Below are 16,066 nucleotides of genomic sequence, written 5' to 3' on the forward strand. Positions count from 1 at the left end.
AAGTGTCCCTTGGCATTCCACAGCGTGCACTGGGGTCCCGCAATGTCCCATGGGGTTCCAAAGTGTCCCCAGATCCCCTTCAGCGTCCCTTGCTCTCCTCTGCCATCCCGCAGTGTCCCACGGGGTCCCCGGAATCCCAAAGTGTCCCCAAAATGTCCCACTGTCCCCAGTGTCCTGGCATTTCACGGTGTCCATCGGCGCCCCACGAGGTCCCACGGTGTCCTCTGCCACCCCACGGGGTCCCACCACGCCCAAAGGGGTCCCGCGGTGCCCCACGGGATCCCAAAGTGACATTGGCACCCCACAGGATCCTAAAGTGTCCCCAAATGCCCCACAGTGTCCCGCGGGGTCCCTCCGTGTCCCTCAGTGTCCCGCGGGGTCCCTCAGTGTCCCTCAGTGTCCCTCAGTGTCCCACGGGGTCCCCTGGCACCTCATTGAGTTCCAATGAGTCCCAAATGTTCCTCAGTGTCCCTCAATGTCCCCTCGGTGTCCCCTCAATGTCCCTCGGTGTCCCATGGGGTCCCCTCAATGTCCCTCCGTGTCCCTCAGTGTCCCATGGGGTCCCCTCGGTGTCACTCAATGTCCCCTCGGTGTCCCCTCAATGTCCCTCGGTGTCCCCTCGGTGTCCCCTCAGTGTCCCTCAGTGTCCCATGGGGTCCCCTCGGTGTCACTCAATGTCCCTCAATGTCCCTCGGTGTCCCCTCAGTGTCCCTCAGTGTCCCTCAGTGTCTAGTGGGGGTCACTCAATGTCCCATGGGGTCCCCTCAGTGTCCCATGGGGTCCCCTCAGTGTCCCTCAATGTCCCTCAATGTCCCTCGGTGTCCCCTCGGTGTCCCACGAGATCCCCGAGTGTCCCAAACTCCCGGCAGTGTCCCCGCCCGGTGCCATCCCCGTTCCCCGGTGCCCGCGGTGCCCGGGGAAGGCCGGGGGCAGCCCCGGCGGGCGGAGCGGGAAGCGCCGGGGACCGGAGCCGCCGGGATTGCACGGCCCGGTGACCGAGGGGACAGCGAGGGGACAGCGAGGGGACAGCGAGGGGACACCCGCACAACACCGGCTGGGACACACCGGGGATCCACCGAGGTGACCCCGCCGCGGGGCTCGCACCGGGGCCGCGCAGGTGGAGCGAGGGGGCGCCCCGGTGCCGGTGCCGGTGCCGGTGTGTGTGGATGTCGGTGCCGGTGCCGGTGCCGGTGCCGGTGCCGGTGCCGGTGTGTGTGGATGTCGGTGCCGCTGCCGGTGCTGGTGCCCCGGTGCCGGTGCCGGTGTGTGTGGATGTCGGGGCCGCTGCCGGTGTGTGTGGATGTCGGTGCCGGTGCCGGTGCCGGTGTCGGTGCCGGTGCCGGTGCCGGTGTGTGTGGATGTCGGTGTCGGTGTCGGTGCCGGTGCCGGTGCCGGTGCCGGTGCCGGTGCCGGTGCGTGTGGATGTCGGTGCCACTGCCGGTGCCTCCCATCCCGTCAGGAACTGCCCCGGGTTTTCCTGCCCGTCCCACCCCATCCCAGCCCGTCCCGGTGCGGCGGGGCTCAGCCCGGGGACCCCGGCCCGGTATCGGTTCTGCTTTCGAGGGGAGGCGGCGGCGATGTCGCAGGGGCGGGAGCCACCTGCCCCGGGATTCCCCACCTGCCGCCGCCCCATAAGAGCCCGGTGGCGGCGCCGGTGGCGGCACACACCGACCTGCGATGGCTCCGCTCCGCCGCCTCTGCCTCCTCCTGGCTCTGCTGCTGCCGCCTCCCGCGGCACCGGCACCGGCCCCGGTCCCGCTCCGCCGCCCGGACTGGGCCGCCTGCAGGATCCTCTCCCGGGAGCTGTCGCGGCTGCTGGCGGCCGTCAAAGAGCCGCCCTCGGCGCTGGTGAGCTCGGGGGCTCGGCCGGGGTACCGGGGGCTCGGCCGGGGGTACCGGGGGCTCGGCCGGGGGTACCGGGGGCTCGGCCGGGGTACCGGGGGGTTCAGTCGAGGGTACCGGGGGGTTCGGCCGGGGGTACCGGGGGTTCGGCCGGGGGTACCGGGGTTCGGCCGGGGGTACCGGGGGTTCGGCCGGGGTACCGGGGGTTCGGCCGGGGATAACGGGGGCTCGGCCGGGGGTACCGGGGGGTTCGGCCGGGGGTACCGGGGGGTTCACTCGGGGGTAACGGGGGTTCGGCCGGGGTACCGGGGGGTTCAGTCGGGGGTACCGGGGGGTCCAGTCGGGGGTACCGGGGGGCTCGGCCGGGGGTACCGGGGGGGTTCAGTCGGGGGTACCGGGGGGTTCAGTCGGGGGTACCGGGGGTTCGGTCGGGGGTACCGGGGGTTCGGCCGGGGGTACCGGGGGTTCGGTCGGGGTACCGGGGGGTTCAGTCGGGGGTACCGGGGGTTCAGCCGGGGGTACCGGGGGCTCGGCCGGGAGCACCGGGAGGAGCGGGCACATCGCGGCCGGGGTTGGACCGGAGGTTCGGGGTCCCCCCGGCGGTGCCGGGACACGTGGGGACCCCCCCGATCCCCGCTCCAGGACGGAATGCAGCTGCTGGAGGAGGACCCCCAGAATTGGCCCCCCCGGATCCGCTGCAGCGACGCCTGTGACCCCCTGACGCTGGAGACCAACAACACGGTACCGGGGGACCGGGGGCAGCCGGGGGGACCGAGGGGGGCTGCGGGGGTCCCGGCGCGGGGGCAGAGAAGCTGGGGGGTTCGCTTGGGCACCCCAGGTGTCCCTGGGGGTCCCAGGGGTTTGCCCGGGGTTCCCAAGGATGTCTGGGGGTCCCAGGGGCTCTCAGACATGTCTGGGGGGCTCCAAAGGATGCTCTGAGTCCCGGGGATGTTGTGGAATGTGCCGGGAGTTCCCAAGGATGCTGAAGATGCACCCGGGGCTCTCGGGGGTGCCTGGGGGTCCCAGGGATGCACCTGGGGGGTCTCAGAGGGGTCCCAGGGATGCACCTGGGGGGTCCCAGAGGGGTCCCAGGGATGCACCTGGGGGGTCCCAGAGGGGTCCCAGGGATGCACCTGGGGGGTCTCAGAGGGGTCCCAGGGATGCACCGGGGGGGTCTCAGAGGGGTCCCAGGGATGCACCTGGGGGGTCTCAGAGGGGTCCCAGGGATGCACCTGGGGGGTCTCAGAGGGGTCCCAGGGATGCACCTGGGGGGTCTCAGAGGGGTCCCAGGGATGCACCGGGGGGGTCTCAGAGGGGTCCCAGGGATGCACCGGGGGGGTCTCAGAGGGGTCCCAGGGATGCACCGGGGGGGTCTCAGAGGGGTCCCAGGGATGCACCGGGGGGGTCCCAGAGGGGTCCCAGGGATGCACCTGGGGGGTCTCAGAGGGGTCCCAGGGATGCTGGAAGATGCGCTTGGGAGGCCCCAGGGATGTCTGAGGGTCCCAGGGATGCTGAGGATGCGTTTGGAGGTCCCAGAGGGGTCCCAGCGATGCCTGCGGTTCCCACCAGTGCCCGGGGGTCCCGGGGTGCCGCTGGGGGGGGTCCCGGACCCCCATCTCACCCCCCGCTCCCCGCAGCGCTGCCTGCAGCGGATCCACCAGGCGCTCCAGCACTACCGGGACCTTCTGGGCTCCGACATCTTCCAGGACCAGCCCCAGCCCCAGCTGGAGACCACGATGGAGCAGCTGCTGCGCCACGTCCAGGTGAGGAACCGGGGCTCACAGGGATTCCCGGGGGGCTCGCAGGGATGCCGGGGGCTCACAGGGATCCTGGGGGCTCGCAGGGATGCCCGGGGGCTCGCAGGGATGCCGGGGGGGGCTCGCAGGGATGCCGGGGGGCTCACAGGGATGCCGGGGGGCTCACAGGGATCCCGGGGGCTCGCAGGGATGCCCGGGGGCTCGCAGGGATGCCGGGGGGGGCTCGCAGGGATGCCGGGGGGGGCTCACAGGGATGCCGGGGGGCTCACAGGGATGCCGGGGGCTCACAGGGATGCCGGGGGGCTCACAGGGATGCCGGGGGGCTCACAGGGATCCCGGGGGCTCGCAGGGATGCCCGGGGGCTCGCAGGGATGCCGGGGGGGGCTCACAGGGATGCCGGGGGGCTCACAGGGATGCCGGGGGGCTCACAGGGATGCCGGGGGGCTCACAGGGATCCCGGGGGCTCACAGGGATGCCGGGGGGCTCACAGGGATTCCCGGGGGCTCACAGGGATGCCCGGGGGCTCACAGGGATGCCCGGGGGCTCACAGGGATGCCGGGGGCTCGCAGGGAGGGATGCCGGGGGCTCACAGGGAGGGATGCCGGGGGCTCACAGGGATCCCGGGGGGCTCGCAGGGATCCTGGGGGCTCACAGGGATGCCCGGGGGCTCACAGGGAGGGATGCCGGGGGCTCACAGGGATTCCCGGGGGCTCGCAGAGATCCCCGGGGGGCTCACAGGGATCCCGGGGGGGGGCCCAGGCGCCCCTCAGCACCCCCTGACCGCGCTGTCCCCCCGCAGGAGGGGCACGGCCGCCCCCCCCGGCACCCCCTGGCTCCCACCGCGGTCTGGGCGCGGCACCTGGCGCGGCACCTGGCGCTGAAGCGGCTCCGCTCCTTCGCCGCCGTCATCAGCCGCGTCTTCAACCACAGCGCCCGCTGAGCCCTCCGGACACCGCCCCCCAGCCCTTATTTATTCCCCCTCGCCGAGGGGCTATTTATGATGTGTTTATTCCCCCTATTTATCTCGGGTATTTTTTATCTCGGGTATTTATGAGTTTCTAATAAAGCTCCGACGGAGACGAGCAAGCGGCGCAAGGGGCAGCGCGGCCAGGGGGGTGGGAAAGGGGTTTATTTATGGGGAGGGGGTGGGGAAGGGGTTTATTTACAGGGAGGGGGTGGGAAGGGGTTTATTTGTGGGGAGGGGGGTGGGAAAGGGGTTTATTTGTGGGGAGGGGGGTGGGAAAGGGGTTTATTTACAGGGAGGGGGTGGGAAGGGGTTTATTTGCGGGGAGGGGGTGGGAAAGGGGTTTATTTATGGGGAGGAGGTGGGAAGGGGTTTATTTGTGGGGAGGGGGGTGGGAAAGGGGTTTATTTACAGGGAGGGGGTGTGAAAGGGGTTTATTTGTGGGGAGGGGGTGGGAAAGGGGTTTATTTGCAGGGAGGGGGTGGGAAAGGGGTTTATTTACAGAGAGGGGGTGGGGAAGGGGTTTATTTGCGGGGAGGGGGTGGGAAGGGGTTTATTTGTGGGGAGGGGGTGGGAAGGGGTTTATTTACAGGGAGGGGGTGGGAAGGGGTTTATTTGTGGGGAGGGGGTGGGAAAGGGGTTTATTTACAGGGAGGGGGTGGGGAAGGGGTTTATTTACAGGGAGGGGGTGGGAAAGGGGTTTATTTATGGGGAGGGGGTGGGAAGGGGTTTATTTATGGGGAGGGGAGTGGGAAAGGGGTTTATTTGTGGGGAGGGGGTGGGAAAGGGGTTTATTTGTGGGGAGGGGGGTGAGAAAGGGGTTTATTTACGGGGAGGGGGTGGGAAAGGGGTTTATTTGTGGGGAGGGGGTGGGAAAGGGGTTTATTTGTGGGGAGGGGGTGGGAAGGGGTTTATTTACAGGGAGGGGGGTGGGAAAGGTGTTTATTTGCAAGGAGGGGGGGGAAAGGGGTTTATTTGTGGGGAGGGGGTGGGAAGGGGTTTATTTACAGGGAGGGGGGTGGGAAGGGGTTTATTTGTGGGGATGGGGTGGAAAGGGGTTTATTTACAGGGAGGGGGGTGGGAAAGGTGTTTATTTGCAGGGAGGGGTCACTGGAAGTCGCTGGCGTCGATGTGGAGCGGGGGAAAGTCGGTGGAGGAGAAGAGGGAGGGGGCGGCGGGCAGGGCCAGCTCCTCGGACTGCGGCAGGAACGGGTCGTGGTGGTCCAGGAGAGCGGCGCTGCCTGGGGTGGGGACAGGGAGGTGACAGGGGACAGCTCAGTGCCCAGAGTGTGCCCAGGGGACAGGGAGGTGACAGGGGACAGGGAGATGACAGGGGACAGGGAGATGCCCAGGGGACAGGGAGATGCCCAGGGGACACTTCTGTGCCCAGGGGACACCTCAGTGCCAAAGGGACACCTCTGTGCCCAGGGGACAGCTCAGAGCCCAGGGGACACCTCTGTGTCCAGGGGACAGCTCTGTGCCCAGGGGACAGCTCAGTGCCAAGGGGACAGGGAGGTGACAGGGGACAGCTCAGAGCCCAGGGGACAGCTCTGTGCCCAGGGGACAGCTCAGTGCCAAGGGGACAGGGAGGTGCCCAGGGGACAGCTCAGTACCCAGAGTGTGCCCAGGGGACAGCTCAGTGCCCAGGGGACACTTCTGTGCCAAGGGGACAGCTCAGTGCCCAGAGTGTGCCCAGGGGACACCTCTGTGCCCAGGGGACAGCTCAGAGCCCAGGGGACAGCTCTGTGCCAAGGGGACACCTCTGTGCCCAGGGGACAGCTCAGAGCCCAGGGGACAGCTCTGTGCCAAGGGGACACCTCTGTGCCCAGGGGACAGCTCAGAGCCCAGGGGACAGCCCAGTGCCCAGGGGACACTTCTGTGCCAAGGGGACAGCTCAGTGCCCAGAGTGTGCCCAGGGGACACCTCTGTGCCCAGGGGACAGCTCAGAGCCCAGGGGACAGCTCTGTGCCAAGGGGACACCTCTGTGCCCAGGGGACAGCTCAGAGCCCAGGGGACAGCTCAGAGCCCAGGGGACAGGGAGGTGCCCAGGGGACAGCTCAGTACCCAGAGTGTGCCCAGGGGACACCTCTGTGCCCAGGGGACAGCTCTGTGCCCAGGGGACACCTCTGTGCCCAGGGGTGACCTCTGTGCCCAGGGGACAGCTCTGTGCCCAGGGGACAGCTCAGAGCCCAGGGGACACCTCTGTCCCCACCACCCCAGCCCCCACGCTCACCGGGGCTCAGCTGGAAATTCTCCTCCAAGGTTTCCATGCTCGGCATCAGCTCCGCCAGTTCCAGCGTCTCCAGAGTCCCCGAGCCCAGGTCCGGCCCCTCCAGCGACTGCAGCAGCTCCTGCATGTCCTGGCTGCCCGGCAGCAGCTCCAGGTCCCTCAGCTCCGGTGGCAGTGTCCCCTGCTCCTCGGGGAGCGGCGGTGGCTCCGCAGCCCCCGGCACCGGCTGCAGCGTCCCCGTGTCCGCAGCCACTGTCCCCTGCTCCCCCGGCAGCAGCTGCAGGCTCCCCGAGCCCCCTGAGCCCACCTGCAGCATCCCCACCCCCCCGGGCAGCGCCTGCACGGCCCCCGGTGCCACCCGCAGTGTCCCCTGGAGGTTGGGGACGCCTGATCCCACCTGTGGTGTCCCCAAGCGCTGGGGCTGTGGTTGCAGCGTCCCCAAGCCCATGGGCTGCAGGGTCCCCGGCCTCAGGGCCACCACTTGTGGTGTCCCCAGGTTCCCAGGGGTGACCTGCAGTGTCCCTGGGCTCATGGCCACCCCCTGAGGTGTCCCCAGGTTCCCAGGGGTGACCGGCAGTGTCACCTGTGCTATCCCCAGCCTGCTGGTCACGCTCTGAGGTGTCCCCACATTCCCAGGGGGGACCTGCGGTATCCCTGGGCTTGTGGCCACCCCCTGAGGTGTCCCCAGGTTCCCAGGGGTGACCTGGGGTGTCCCCAAGCTCTGGGGCTGTGGCAATGCCAGGCCACCAGCCTGCTGTGTCCCCTGCCCTCCGGGCTGCAGCTGCAGCGTCTCCAGGTTCTCCGTGGCCACCACCAGCTCCTCTTCTGTCTGCCACTTGCTGGGCTGCCTGGAGCCAAGGGGATCGGGTCAGGGGATCCCACGGGGTCAGGGGATCGGGTCAGGGGATCCCACGGGGTCATGGAGGGATCCCACGGGGTCAGGGGATCCCACAGCATCAGGGGATCCCACGGGGTCATGGAGGGATCCCACAGGGTCAGGGAAGGATCCCCCAGGGTCACAGAGGGATCCCACAGGGTCAGGGGATCCCACAGGTCATGGAAGGATCCCACAGGGTCAGAAGATCCCCCAGGGTCACAGAGAGATCCCACAGGGTCAGGGGATCCCCCAGGGTCACAGAGGGATCCCACAGGGTCAGGGGATCCCACAGGTCATGGAAGGATCCCACAGGGTCAGGGGATCCCACAGGGTCAGGGAAGGATCCCCCAGGGTCAGGGAAGGATCCCCCAGGGTCACAGAGGGATCCCACAGGGTCAGGGGATCCCACAGGTCATGGAAGGATCCCACAGGGTCAGAAGATCCCACAGGGTCAGGGAAGGATCCCCCAGGGTCACAGAGGGACCCAGGTGTCCCCACAGCCCCTCACCTGGAGGACACGCGGATCAGGCGCCGGTTCAGGTACTTCTTGGACTCGCTCAGGTTCCCTGGGGACAAAAAGGGCTCAGGGGGTGTCAGGTGTGACCCCAGCTCAGTCCCAGGCCGTGCCAGGCCGTACCCTCCTGCCTCTGGCTGTAGTAGGGCCCGAAAGCCTCGTCCCGGGGGGTGTTGGGGTACAGGTACTTGAGGGGGTTTTCTGGAATGTTCTCCTCCATCATCATCTGGTAGTCGCGGATGATGTCGGGCAGCGCCAGCGACACCAGCTCCGAGGCCGTGTAGGGATCCACGGCGTGGAAGGAGGGGGATCCTGCAGGGGGGACAGGGGTGAGGGGCTGCACCCCGCGCTCCTGGGGGGTCCTGGGGGGGCTCACTCACCTTTCTCGTGGTGCTCCACCCACGTGAAGGTGACCCCGCCGAGGACGCTCTCGCTGAAGCGCAGCAGGAACGTCCCCGTGAGCTTGGACTTGAGCAGCTTCTTCTCCTGCTTGCGGCTCACGAAGCCCAGGATGAGTCTGGGGGAGGCACCGTCAGCCCCTGCAGACCCCCAGCCCCTCCCCAGCCCCTCCCCAGCCCCCTCCCCAGCCCCCTCCCCAGCCCCCTCCCCAGCCCCCCGGCCCTGCTCATACCCGTCCTTCCAGAGCTGCTTGAGGTGCTCCTGCAGCAGCCCCAGGATCCCGTCCAGCCACGCCCAGAAGGAGAAACCGGCGGCTCCGTCCTGCGGGAGAGGGGATGGGGACATGGGGACATGGGGACATGGGGGATATGGGGACACGGGGACATGGGGACATGGGGACATGGGGACATGGGGACATGGGGACACGGGGACACGGGGACACGGGGACATGGGGACATGGGGGACATGGGGGACATGGGGATGGGAGGGACATGGGGACATGGGGGACATGGGGGACATGGGGGACATGGGGGACATGGGGACATGAGGAACATGGGGACATGGGGGACATGGGGACACGGGGATGGGAGGGACATGAGGGACATGGGGACATGGGGGACATGAGGGACAGGGGAATGGGGACGTGAGAGACACGGGGACATGAGGGACAGGGACACAGGGGGACAGGATCATGAGGGAATGACAGGACAAGGCCACAGCAGGGAACAGGGTCGTGGAAGGCCAGGGCCACTCAGGGACTGATGGGACAGAGGGACAGGGCAGGACTGGGGACAGAGGGACAGGGGGACAGGGTCATGGCAGGACAGGGCCATGAGGGGACAGCTGGGACAGGGCCATGGGGACAGAGGGGACAGAGGGGACAGGCCCTACTCACCTTGGAGAACTTGGGCCAGGCCACGGTGCTGTCTGGTGGTGGCTTCGAGCCTTGAGGGGAGAGCGGGGTGAGGGAGGCCAGTGCAGCCGTGTCCCCCCGTGTCCCCCCGTGTCCCCCCGTGTCCCCCCGTGTCCCCAGCCTTACCCAGGAGTTTCTCGGCCAGCATGAGGAGGTTTTCCTGGCTGAGGCCCCGCTCGGCCACGCTCTGGAACTGCCAGCTCAGCACCTCAGCCAGCCGGGGCCACGGGGCCGGCGGGGGTGAGGAGAAGAACTGCTGGGCCTGGGGACACGAGGGGACACGGGGGGACACGGGGTGAGTGGGGATGGGGACACGGGGAGGGGATGGGGACACGAGGGGACACGGGGGGACATGGGGTGAGTGGGGATGGGGACATGGGGAGAGGATGGGGACACGGGGGGACATGGGGTGAGTGGGGACAGGGACACGGGGAGGGAATGGGGACAGGGACACGGGGAGGGGATGGGGACACAGGGACATGAGGAGGGGATTGGGGACAGGGACATGAGGAGGGGATTGGGGACACAGGGAGGGGATGGGGACATGCACTGGAGCAGGGAACAAGATCAGAAAGGGACCAGGGGATGGGGACACGTGGCAGGGGTGGTGTCCAGGGGATGGGGACAAGACAGGGACCACAGAGACATGGCAGGGGACAGGGACAAGGGATGAGGACATTCACCAGGGCAGGGGACAGGGACAAGGGATGAGGACATTCACCAGGGCAGGGGACAGGGAGCAGGGGATGGGACAGGGATCAAGGGACAGGACGGGGATGGGGATAAGTGGCAGAGGATGAGGTTCAAAGGATGGGACATGCACCAGGGCAGGGGACAGGGGTGGGACAGGGACCAAGGGACAAGGAAATGCAGCAGGGGACAACAGGGACCGAGGGCATGAAGCAGAGCAGGGGACAGCAGGGGACAGAGATGTGCAGGGGTGGGGCAGAGCACAGGGGACAGCCAGGACAGGACAGCAGGACGGAGGTTTGGCAAGGGGCAGGGACAGGGATGGGACAAGGGACAGCCCAGGGGGACACGAGGGGAGGGGTGACAGGGCTGGGAGCACCGGGGGTGGCTCAGGGCCGGGGGGTCCCGCTCGCCTTGGGGTCAGAGCTGAGCATGTTGAACCAGAGGATGGAGGCCCAGGCGCTGGAGAACTGGTTGTTGTTGGAGATGATGACGAAGGGCAGCGTGGTGGTCTGGGGAGGGGACAGGGGTCAGGCTGGCCATCCCCAGCCCCCCCAAACCCCCCAGCACCCCCAGCCCTCACCTCCAGCTCCAGCTCCAGCCCGCAGTAGGCGTAGGCCAGCGTGAAGGTGATGAGGTGCAGCTCCTCCGTCACGACCAGGGGACCCTGCGAGGAGGTGACACCGCGGTCACCGCCTGGCCACGGCCCCCTGCAGCCCCCCCGGCCCCCGGCCCGCGCCCACCTCGCCGCCGGTGCCCTTGCCCTTGCCAGCCCTGCTGTCCTTCTGCTCCTTCAGCGTCTGTGGGGACGGCAGAGTCAGCCCGGGGCGGGGTCCTCACCCTGCTCCCCGCCCCGGGGGGGATCTGGGGGTCCCTACGAGGTACTGGAAGTCGCAGACCAGCCCCTCCTGGGGACTGTCCCCGGCCAGGAGCGTTTTGCTGCTCGACGTGAGGATGTTGAACCTGCGAAACCTGAGGGGCAGAGACAGGAGGTGGGAGGGGGGTCGGGACCCCCGGGAGGGCACACGGGGGTGCATGTGGGGGGGTCAGGACCCCCGGAGGGGCTGTGGGTGGGGGCCAAGACCCCCCCTCCCAGGAGAGGGCATAGCCCAGCTGAGGATGGAGGGTCAGGACCCCCAGAGGGGCTGTGGGGGGGAGATCGAGACCCCTAGGGGAGGCAGCTCTACTGCAGAAGGGGGTCAGGACCCCCCCAGGGATGGCAGGTGGGGTTCAGACACCCCTCAGGGGTTGGGGGGTCCCCAGAGGGGCTGTGGGGGGGATTGACACCCCTGGGGGAGGCAGCCCTACTGAAAGTGAGGGTCAGGACCCACCCAAGGATTGCAGGTGTGGGTCAGGACCCCCCCCAAGGATTGCAGGTGTGGGTCAGGACCCCCCCCAAGGATTGCAGGTGTGGGTCAGGACCCACCCAAGGATTGCAGGTGTGGGTCAGGACCCCCCCCAAGGATTGCAGGTGTGGGTCAGGACCCCCCCAAAGATTGCAGGTGTGGGTCAGGACCCTCCCTCAGGAGCAGGGGGGGGGTTCAGGACCCTCCCTCAGGAGCTGGGGGGGGGTTCAGGACCCTCCCTCAGTAGCGGGGGAGGGGTTCAGGACCCTCCCTCAGGAGCTGGGGGGAGTTCAGGACCCTCCCTCAGGAGTTGGGGAGGGGTTCAGGACCCTCCCTCAGGAGCGGGGGAGGGGTTCAGGACCCTCCCTCAGGAGCTGGGGGAGTTCAGGACCCTCCCTCAGGAGCGGGGGAGGGGTTCAGGACCCTCCCTCAGGAGCTGGGGGGTTTCAGGACCCCCAGGATTGTGTCACAGCCCCGCTGCCGCCTCCAGCGCTCTCCCAGCTCTCACCCTTTGATGCTGGGCGGGTCCCTGCAAGACACAAGGGGGTGTCAGGGGCAGCGGGACCCCCGCGGGCGGTGGGGCACACACGGGGGGGGTCTCTGGGGTGGGGGGTCCCACCTGTCGATGTGGATCTTGGCCTCCATGTGGTGGTTGCGGTCGTGCAGCCGCACGAGCAGGCGGGCGCGGGCCGAGAACTTGCTGGCGGTGCGGAGCACGAGCGGGCGCTTGCTGGGGTTGGGGGTGCTGGGCTGCTGCTCCACCACGAAGGCGCTGGGGAAAAGGAGGGGTCAGGGCTGCCCCGAGACCCCCCTGTCCCCCCCGTGCTGCCCCCACTTCCTAAAATGACAGAATGTCCCGATTTGGAGGGAGCCCAGGGGGATGATCCAACTCCTGGCTCGGTACAGCACAGCCCCAAAACCTGCCCGGTCCCAAATCCCAACATTTGAGTGTTGTCCAAACGCTCCCTGAGCGACAGAACTGTGGAATAGCCACAGCTGGAAGGGGCACATCAGGATCATCGAGTCCAGCTCCTGGCCTGGCACAGAACAAGCCCAAAATTCCCCCAGTTCCCAAATCCCAGCAGCTGAGAGCATTGAGGACCTGAGAGCATTGTCCAAACACTCCCTGACCCCTGGGATTCTGGAACATCCTGAGCTGGAAGGGACCCACAAGGATCAAGAACAACTCCTGGCCCCCCATAACACCTGAAAGATGTTCAAACACTCCCTGGCTCCTGGAATTCTGGAATATCCTGAGCTGGAAGGGACCCACAAGGATCAAGAACAACTCCTGGCCCTCCATGGACACCCCAAAAGTCCCCCCACAACACCCGAGAGTTGTTCAAACACCCCCTGGCTCCTGGAATTCTGGAATATCCTGAGCTGGAAGGGACCTACAGGGATCAAATCCCAACTCCAGGTTCTGCACAGGACACCCCAAAATCCCACCCTGTCCCTGAGAGTGTTCTCCAAATGCTCCTTGAGGTGGGAAGGGGCCCACAGCAACCTGTGAGTCCCAGGACATCCCCAAAAATCCTAAATCCCAACACCCGAGAGCGTTTTGCAAACACCCCTTGACCTCCTGAATTACAGAACATCCAAAACAGCAAGAGACCCCATCAGGATCATTGATCCCAGCTCCAGGCCACCCCAAAATCCCACCCTGTGCCTTGGGAACGCCATCCCGGAGCTCTGGCAGCCTCGGGAGTGTCACCTTTTCCCGGGGAGCTGTTCCAGCGCTCAGCCACCCTCTGGGGGAAGGAACCTTTTCCTGACCTCCCCCCTGGCCCAGCCCTTCAGATCCCGCCCCACACCTCTCCAGCAGGTGCGTGAGCTGCTCCTGCAGCCGCTGCTCCAGCAGGGGCGTCTCTGCCACCAGCGGGTCCCTCTCGTAGGTCACCTTTTGTCGCAGGTCGCTCAGCGCCCGCAGCAGCTGCCGCAGCTGGAACAGCCCCTGGCCCAGCTGCGTGAACCTGGGGGGGAGCCAGGCAGCTCAGAGGGGTCTGGGGGCAGCCCCCCCGAGCCCCCCGAGCCCCCCCAGCCCTACCAGGTCTCCAGCGGGCGCAGGTTGGTGTCGCCGGGTCCCCCCAGGCACAGGCGCTGCTGCCGCACCCGCCAGTCCCCCAGCTCCTCCCGCAGCAGCTCCTGCAGGGTCTCGCTGCGCCCCAGGAGCTGCTGCATCTGAGCCAGCACCTCCTGGGGGGAGATGTGGGTCTGAGGGGGGCGCTCGGGGTGCTCACGGCCCCCTCCCCAAACCCAGCCCGGCCACCCCGACCCCCTCCTCACCCGCCGCTGCCGGTCCAGGTTCTGCAGCTTGGCCTGGAGGGCTTGGAGCTCCTGCCTGTACTCGGGGTCCCTGCTCCTCTCCCTCCCTGCGGGCACGGGAGAGGGGTCAGGCTCTCGGGGGGCCTGGAGGGGGTGCAGGGCAGTGCCACCCCCCCATCTGCCCCGCCTGGGGCTCACCTGGCTGGTAGTGCACCTTGTAGCAGAAGTCAAAGGCATCCTGCAAATCCTCCAGGTGCCTGAAGGCTCGGTCGGCTTCCTGCGGGCACAGCGGGGTCAGGAGGGGCCGGGCAGCCCCCGGGGGGCTGGGCGGGGGTCTCGGGGTGGTGGTGAGGGGGGGGATACCTGCAGGGCCGTGTGGAACTCGCTCAAGCGCCGCTGGATCTGCTGCTCCCGGCGGCTCTCCGGGGCTGGGCTGGGCGCGGGGGCCGAGCCCCCCTAGGGAAACACGGGGTGCTGTGGGGGCAGCGGCTCGGGACCCCTCGGGGTGCGGGGGGGGGGGACACAGCCCTGCCCTACCTGCCCCCCCGCCTGCCCCAGGCGCAGGATCCGCCGCTCCTCCTGCAGCAGGTTGGCCACCAGGTTGGCGAATTTCTCCGGCTTCTTGGCGAACTCGGCCTGTGGAAAGGGTTGGGGGGGCTCAGCGGGGCGAGGAGAGCCCCCTCCTCACTGCGCTCCCCCCGAAGCTCCCCAGCGCACCTGGAGGTCGCGGTGGGCTTTGCGCAGGTTGTGCTTCAGCATGAAATCCTCGTAGCCCGAGCCCAGGCTGCCCAGGCGCTCGCCCAGCAGCACCAGCAAGGAGTGGAACAGCATCGGGGCGTGCGAGGAGAGCGGCTCCTCCGCCTGGCGCCTGCGGCAGCGGGGGCTCAGCACCGCCACGGCCCTGCCCGTGCCCCCCCGGTGCCGCCCCCAGCCCCGGATTGCCCCTCCCGTTACCAGTTCTGGTCCTCGATCCAGGCGGCCAAGCACTGCCGCACGGCCATGGGCAGCGCCGAGCCCGCGTACAGCTGGTGCACCTGCTCCAGGTAGGTGTTGGCCAAGCTCTGCACCTCCTGCCACTGCGCCATGCTGGGGGGACAGCGGCTCAGGGGCGTCCCGGGACCCCCCGGCCACGGCAGGAGCGGAGGGCGAGAAACAGCCGCGTGTCCCGGCTGGGCAGCGCTGAGCCCCCCGTACCTGCCTGCAGCACGGGCGGCCCGGGGGTGCCACTGCTCCTGCCCGGTTCTGGGTGGTACCGGGGGTCCCTGTGCTCCTGCCCGGTTCTGGATGGTACCGGGGGTCCCACTGCTCCTGCCCGGTTCTGGGTGGTACCGGGGGTCCCACTGCTCCTGCCCGGTTCTGGGTGGTACCGGGGGTCCCACTGCTCCTGCCCGGTCCTGGGTGGTACCGGGGGTCCCTCTGCTCCTGCCCGGTTCTGGGTGGTCCTGGGGGTCCCACTGCTCCTGCCCGGTTCTGGGTGGTACCGGGGGTCCCACTGCTCCTGCCCGGTTCTGGGTGGTACCGGGGGTCCCTGTGCTCCTGCCCGGTTCTGGATGGTACCGGGGGTCCCACTGCTCCTGCCCGGTTCTGGGTGGTACCGGGGGTCCCACTGCTCCTGCCCGGTTCTGGGTGGTACCGGGGGTCCCTGTGCTCCTGCTCGGTTCTGGGTGGTACCGGGGGTCCCACTGCTCCTGCCCGGTTCTGGGTGGTACCGGGGGTTCTCCTGCCCGGTTCTGGGTGGTACCGGGGGTTCCTCAGCTCCTGCCCGGTTCTGGGTGGTCCTGGGGGTCCCACTGCTCCTGCCCGGTTCTGGGTGGTCCTGGGGGTCCCACTGCTCCTGCCCGGTTCTGGGTGATCCCGGGGGTCCCACTGCTCCTGCCCGGTGCTGGATGGTCCTGGGGGTTCTCCTGCTCGGTCCTAGGTGGTCTCGGGGGTCCCTCTGCTCTGGTTCGGTCCTGGGTGGTCCTAAAGGTTCTCCTGCTGAGTTCTGGGTGGTCTTGGGGGTCCCTCTGCTCCTGCTCGGTTCTGGGTGGTCCCGGGGATTCTCCTGCTCTGTTCTGTGTGGTCTCGGGGGTTCTCCTGCCCGGTTCTGGGTGATCCCGGGGGTCCCACTGCTCCTGCCCGGTTCTGGGTGATCCCGGGGGTCCCACTGCTCCTGCTCGGTTCTGGGTGATCCCGGGGATCTCCCTGCTCCTGCTCGGTTCTGAGTGGTCCTAAAGGTTCTCCTGCGGGGTTCTGGGTGGTCTTGGGGGTTCCTCTGCTCGTGCTCGGT

At 68.1% G+C, this 16,066-nt stretch overlaps 2 protein-coding genes across 3 annotated transcripts; one reads left to right on the forward strand and one right to left on the reverse strand.

The window, feature by feature from the left end:
* The first annotated feature begins 1,344 nt into the window (after positions 1 to 1,344).
* Positions 1,345 to 4,681, forward strand: IL23A (interleukin 23 subunit alpha). Its single transcript, XM_086870379.1, has 4 exons — positions 1,345 to 1,848; positions 2,485 to 2,583; positions 3,480 to 3,605; positions 4,399 to 4,681. The coding sequence occupies exons 1-4, from the start codon at positions 1,678 to 1,680 to the stop codon at positions 4,537 to 4,539; spliced, it is 537 nt and encodes a 178-aa protein (XP_086726505.1). The 5' UTR covers positions 1,345 to 1,677; the 3' UTR covers positions 4,540 to 4,681.
* STAT2 (signal transducer and activator of transcription 2) lies at positions 4,566 to 15,113 on the reverse strand. Of its 2 annotated transcripts, XM_086870258.1 has the most exons (23): positions 14,992 to 15,113; positions 14,752 to 14,883; positions 14,515 to 14,665; positions 14,335 to 14,433; positions 14,161 to 14,253; positions 13,996 to 14,074; positions 13,819 to 13,904; positions 13,580 to 13,746; positions 13,347 to 13,505; positions 12,152 to 12,304; positions 12,041 to 12,061; positions 11,065 to 11,158; positions 10,930 to 10,986; positions 10,770 to 10,853; positions 10,600 to 10,698; positions 9,623 to 9,758; positions 9,479 to 9,528; positions 8,816 to 8,904; positions 8,565 to 8,701; positions 8,308 to 8,496; positions 8,179 to 8,236; positions 6,797 to 7,641; positions 4,566 to 5,804 (listed from the first exon to the last, which is right to left on the reverse strand). In XM_086870258.1, exons 2-23 carry the CDS (start codon positions 14,880 to 14,882, stop codon positions 5,671 to 5,673), a joined length of 3,111 nt encoding a protein of 1,036 aa, XP_086726384.1. In that variant the 5' UTR covers position 14,883; positions 14,992 to 15,113; the 3' UTR covers positions 4,566 to 5,670. The 2 variants fall into 2 exon arrangements, with proteins under 2 accessions (XP_086726384.1, XP_086726383.1); XM_086870257.1 differs by lacking the exon at positions 14,992 to 15,113 and having other exon boundaries at positions 13,580 to 13,728; positions 14,752 to 14,882.
* Positions 15,114 to 16,066: the final 953 nt, after the last annotated feature.

Source organism: Cyanistes caeruleus, chromosome 32, assembly GCF_971803275.1.
Source record: "Cyanistes caeruleus chromosome 32, bCyaCae1.hap1.1, whole genome shotgun sequence".
NCBI classification, from domain to species: Eukaryota; Metazoa; Chordata; class Aves; order Passeriformes; family Paridae; genus Cyanistes; species Cyanistes caeruleus.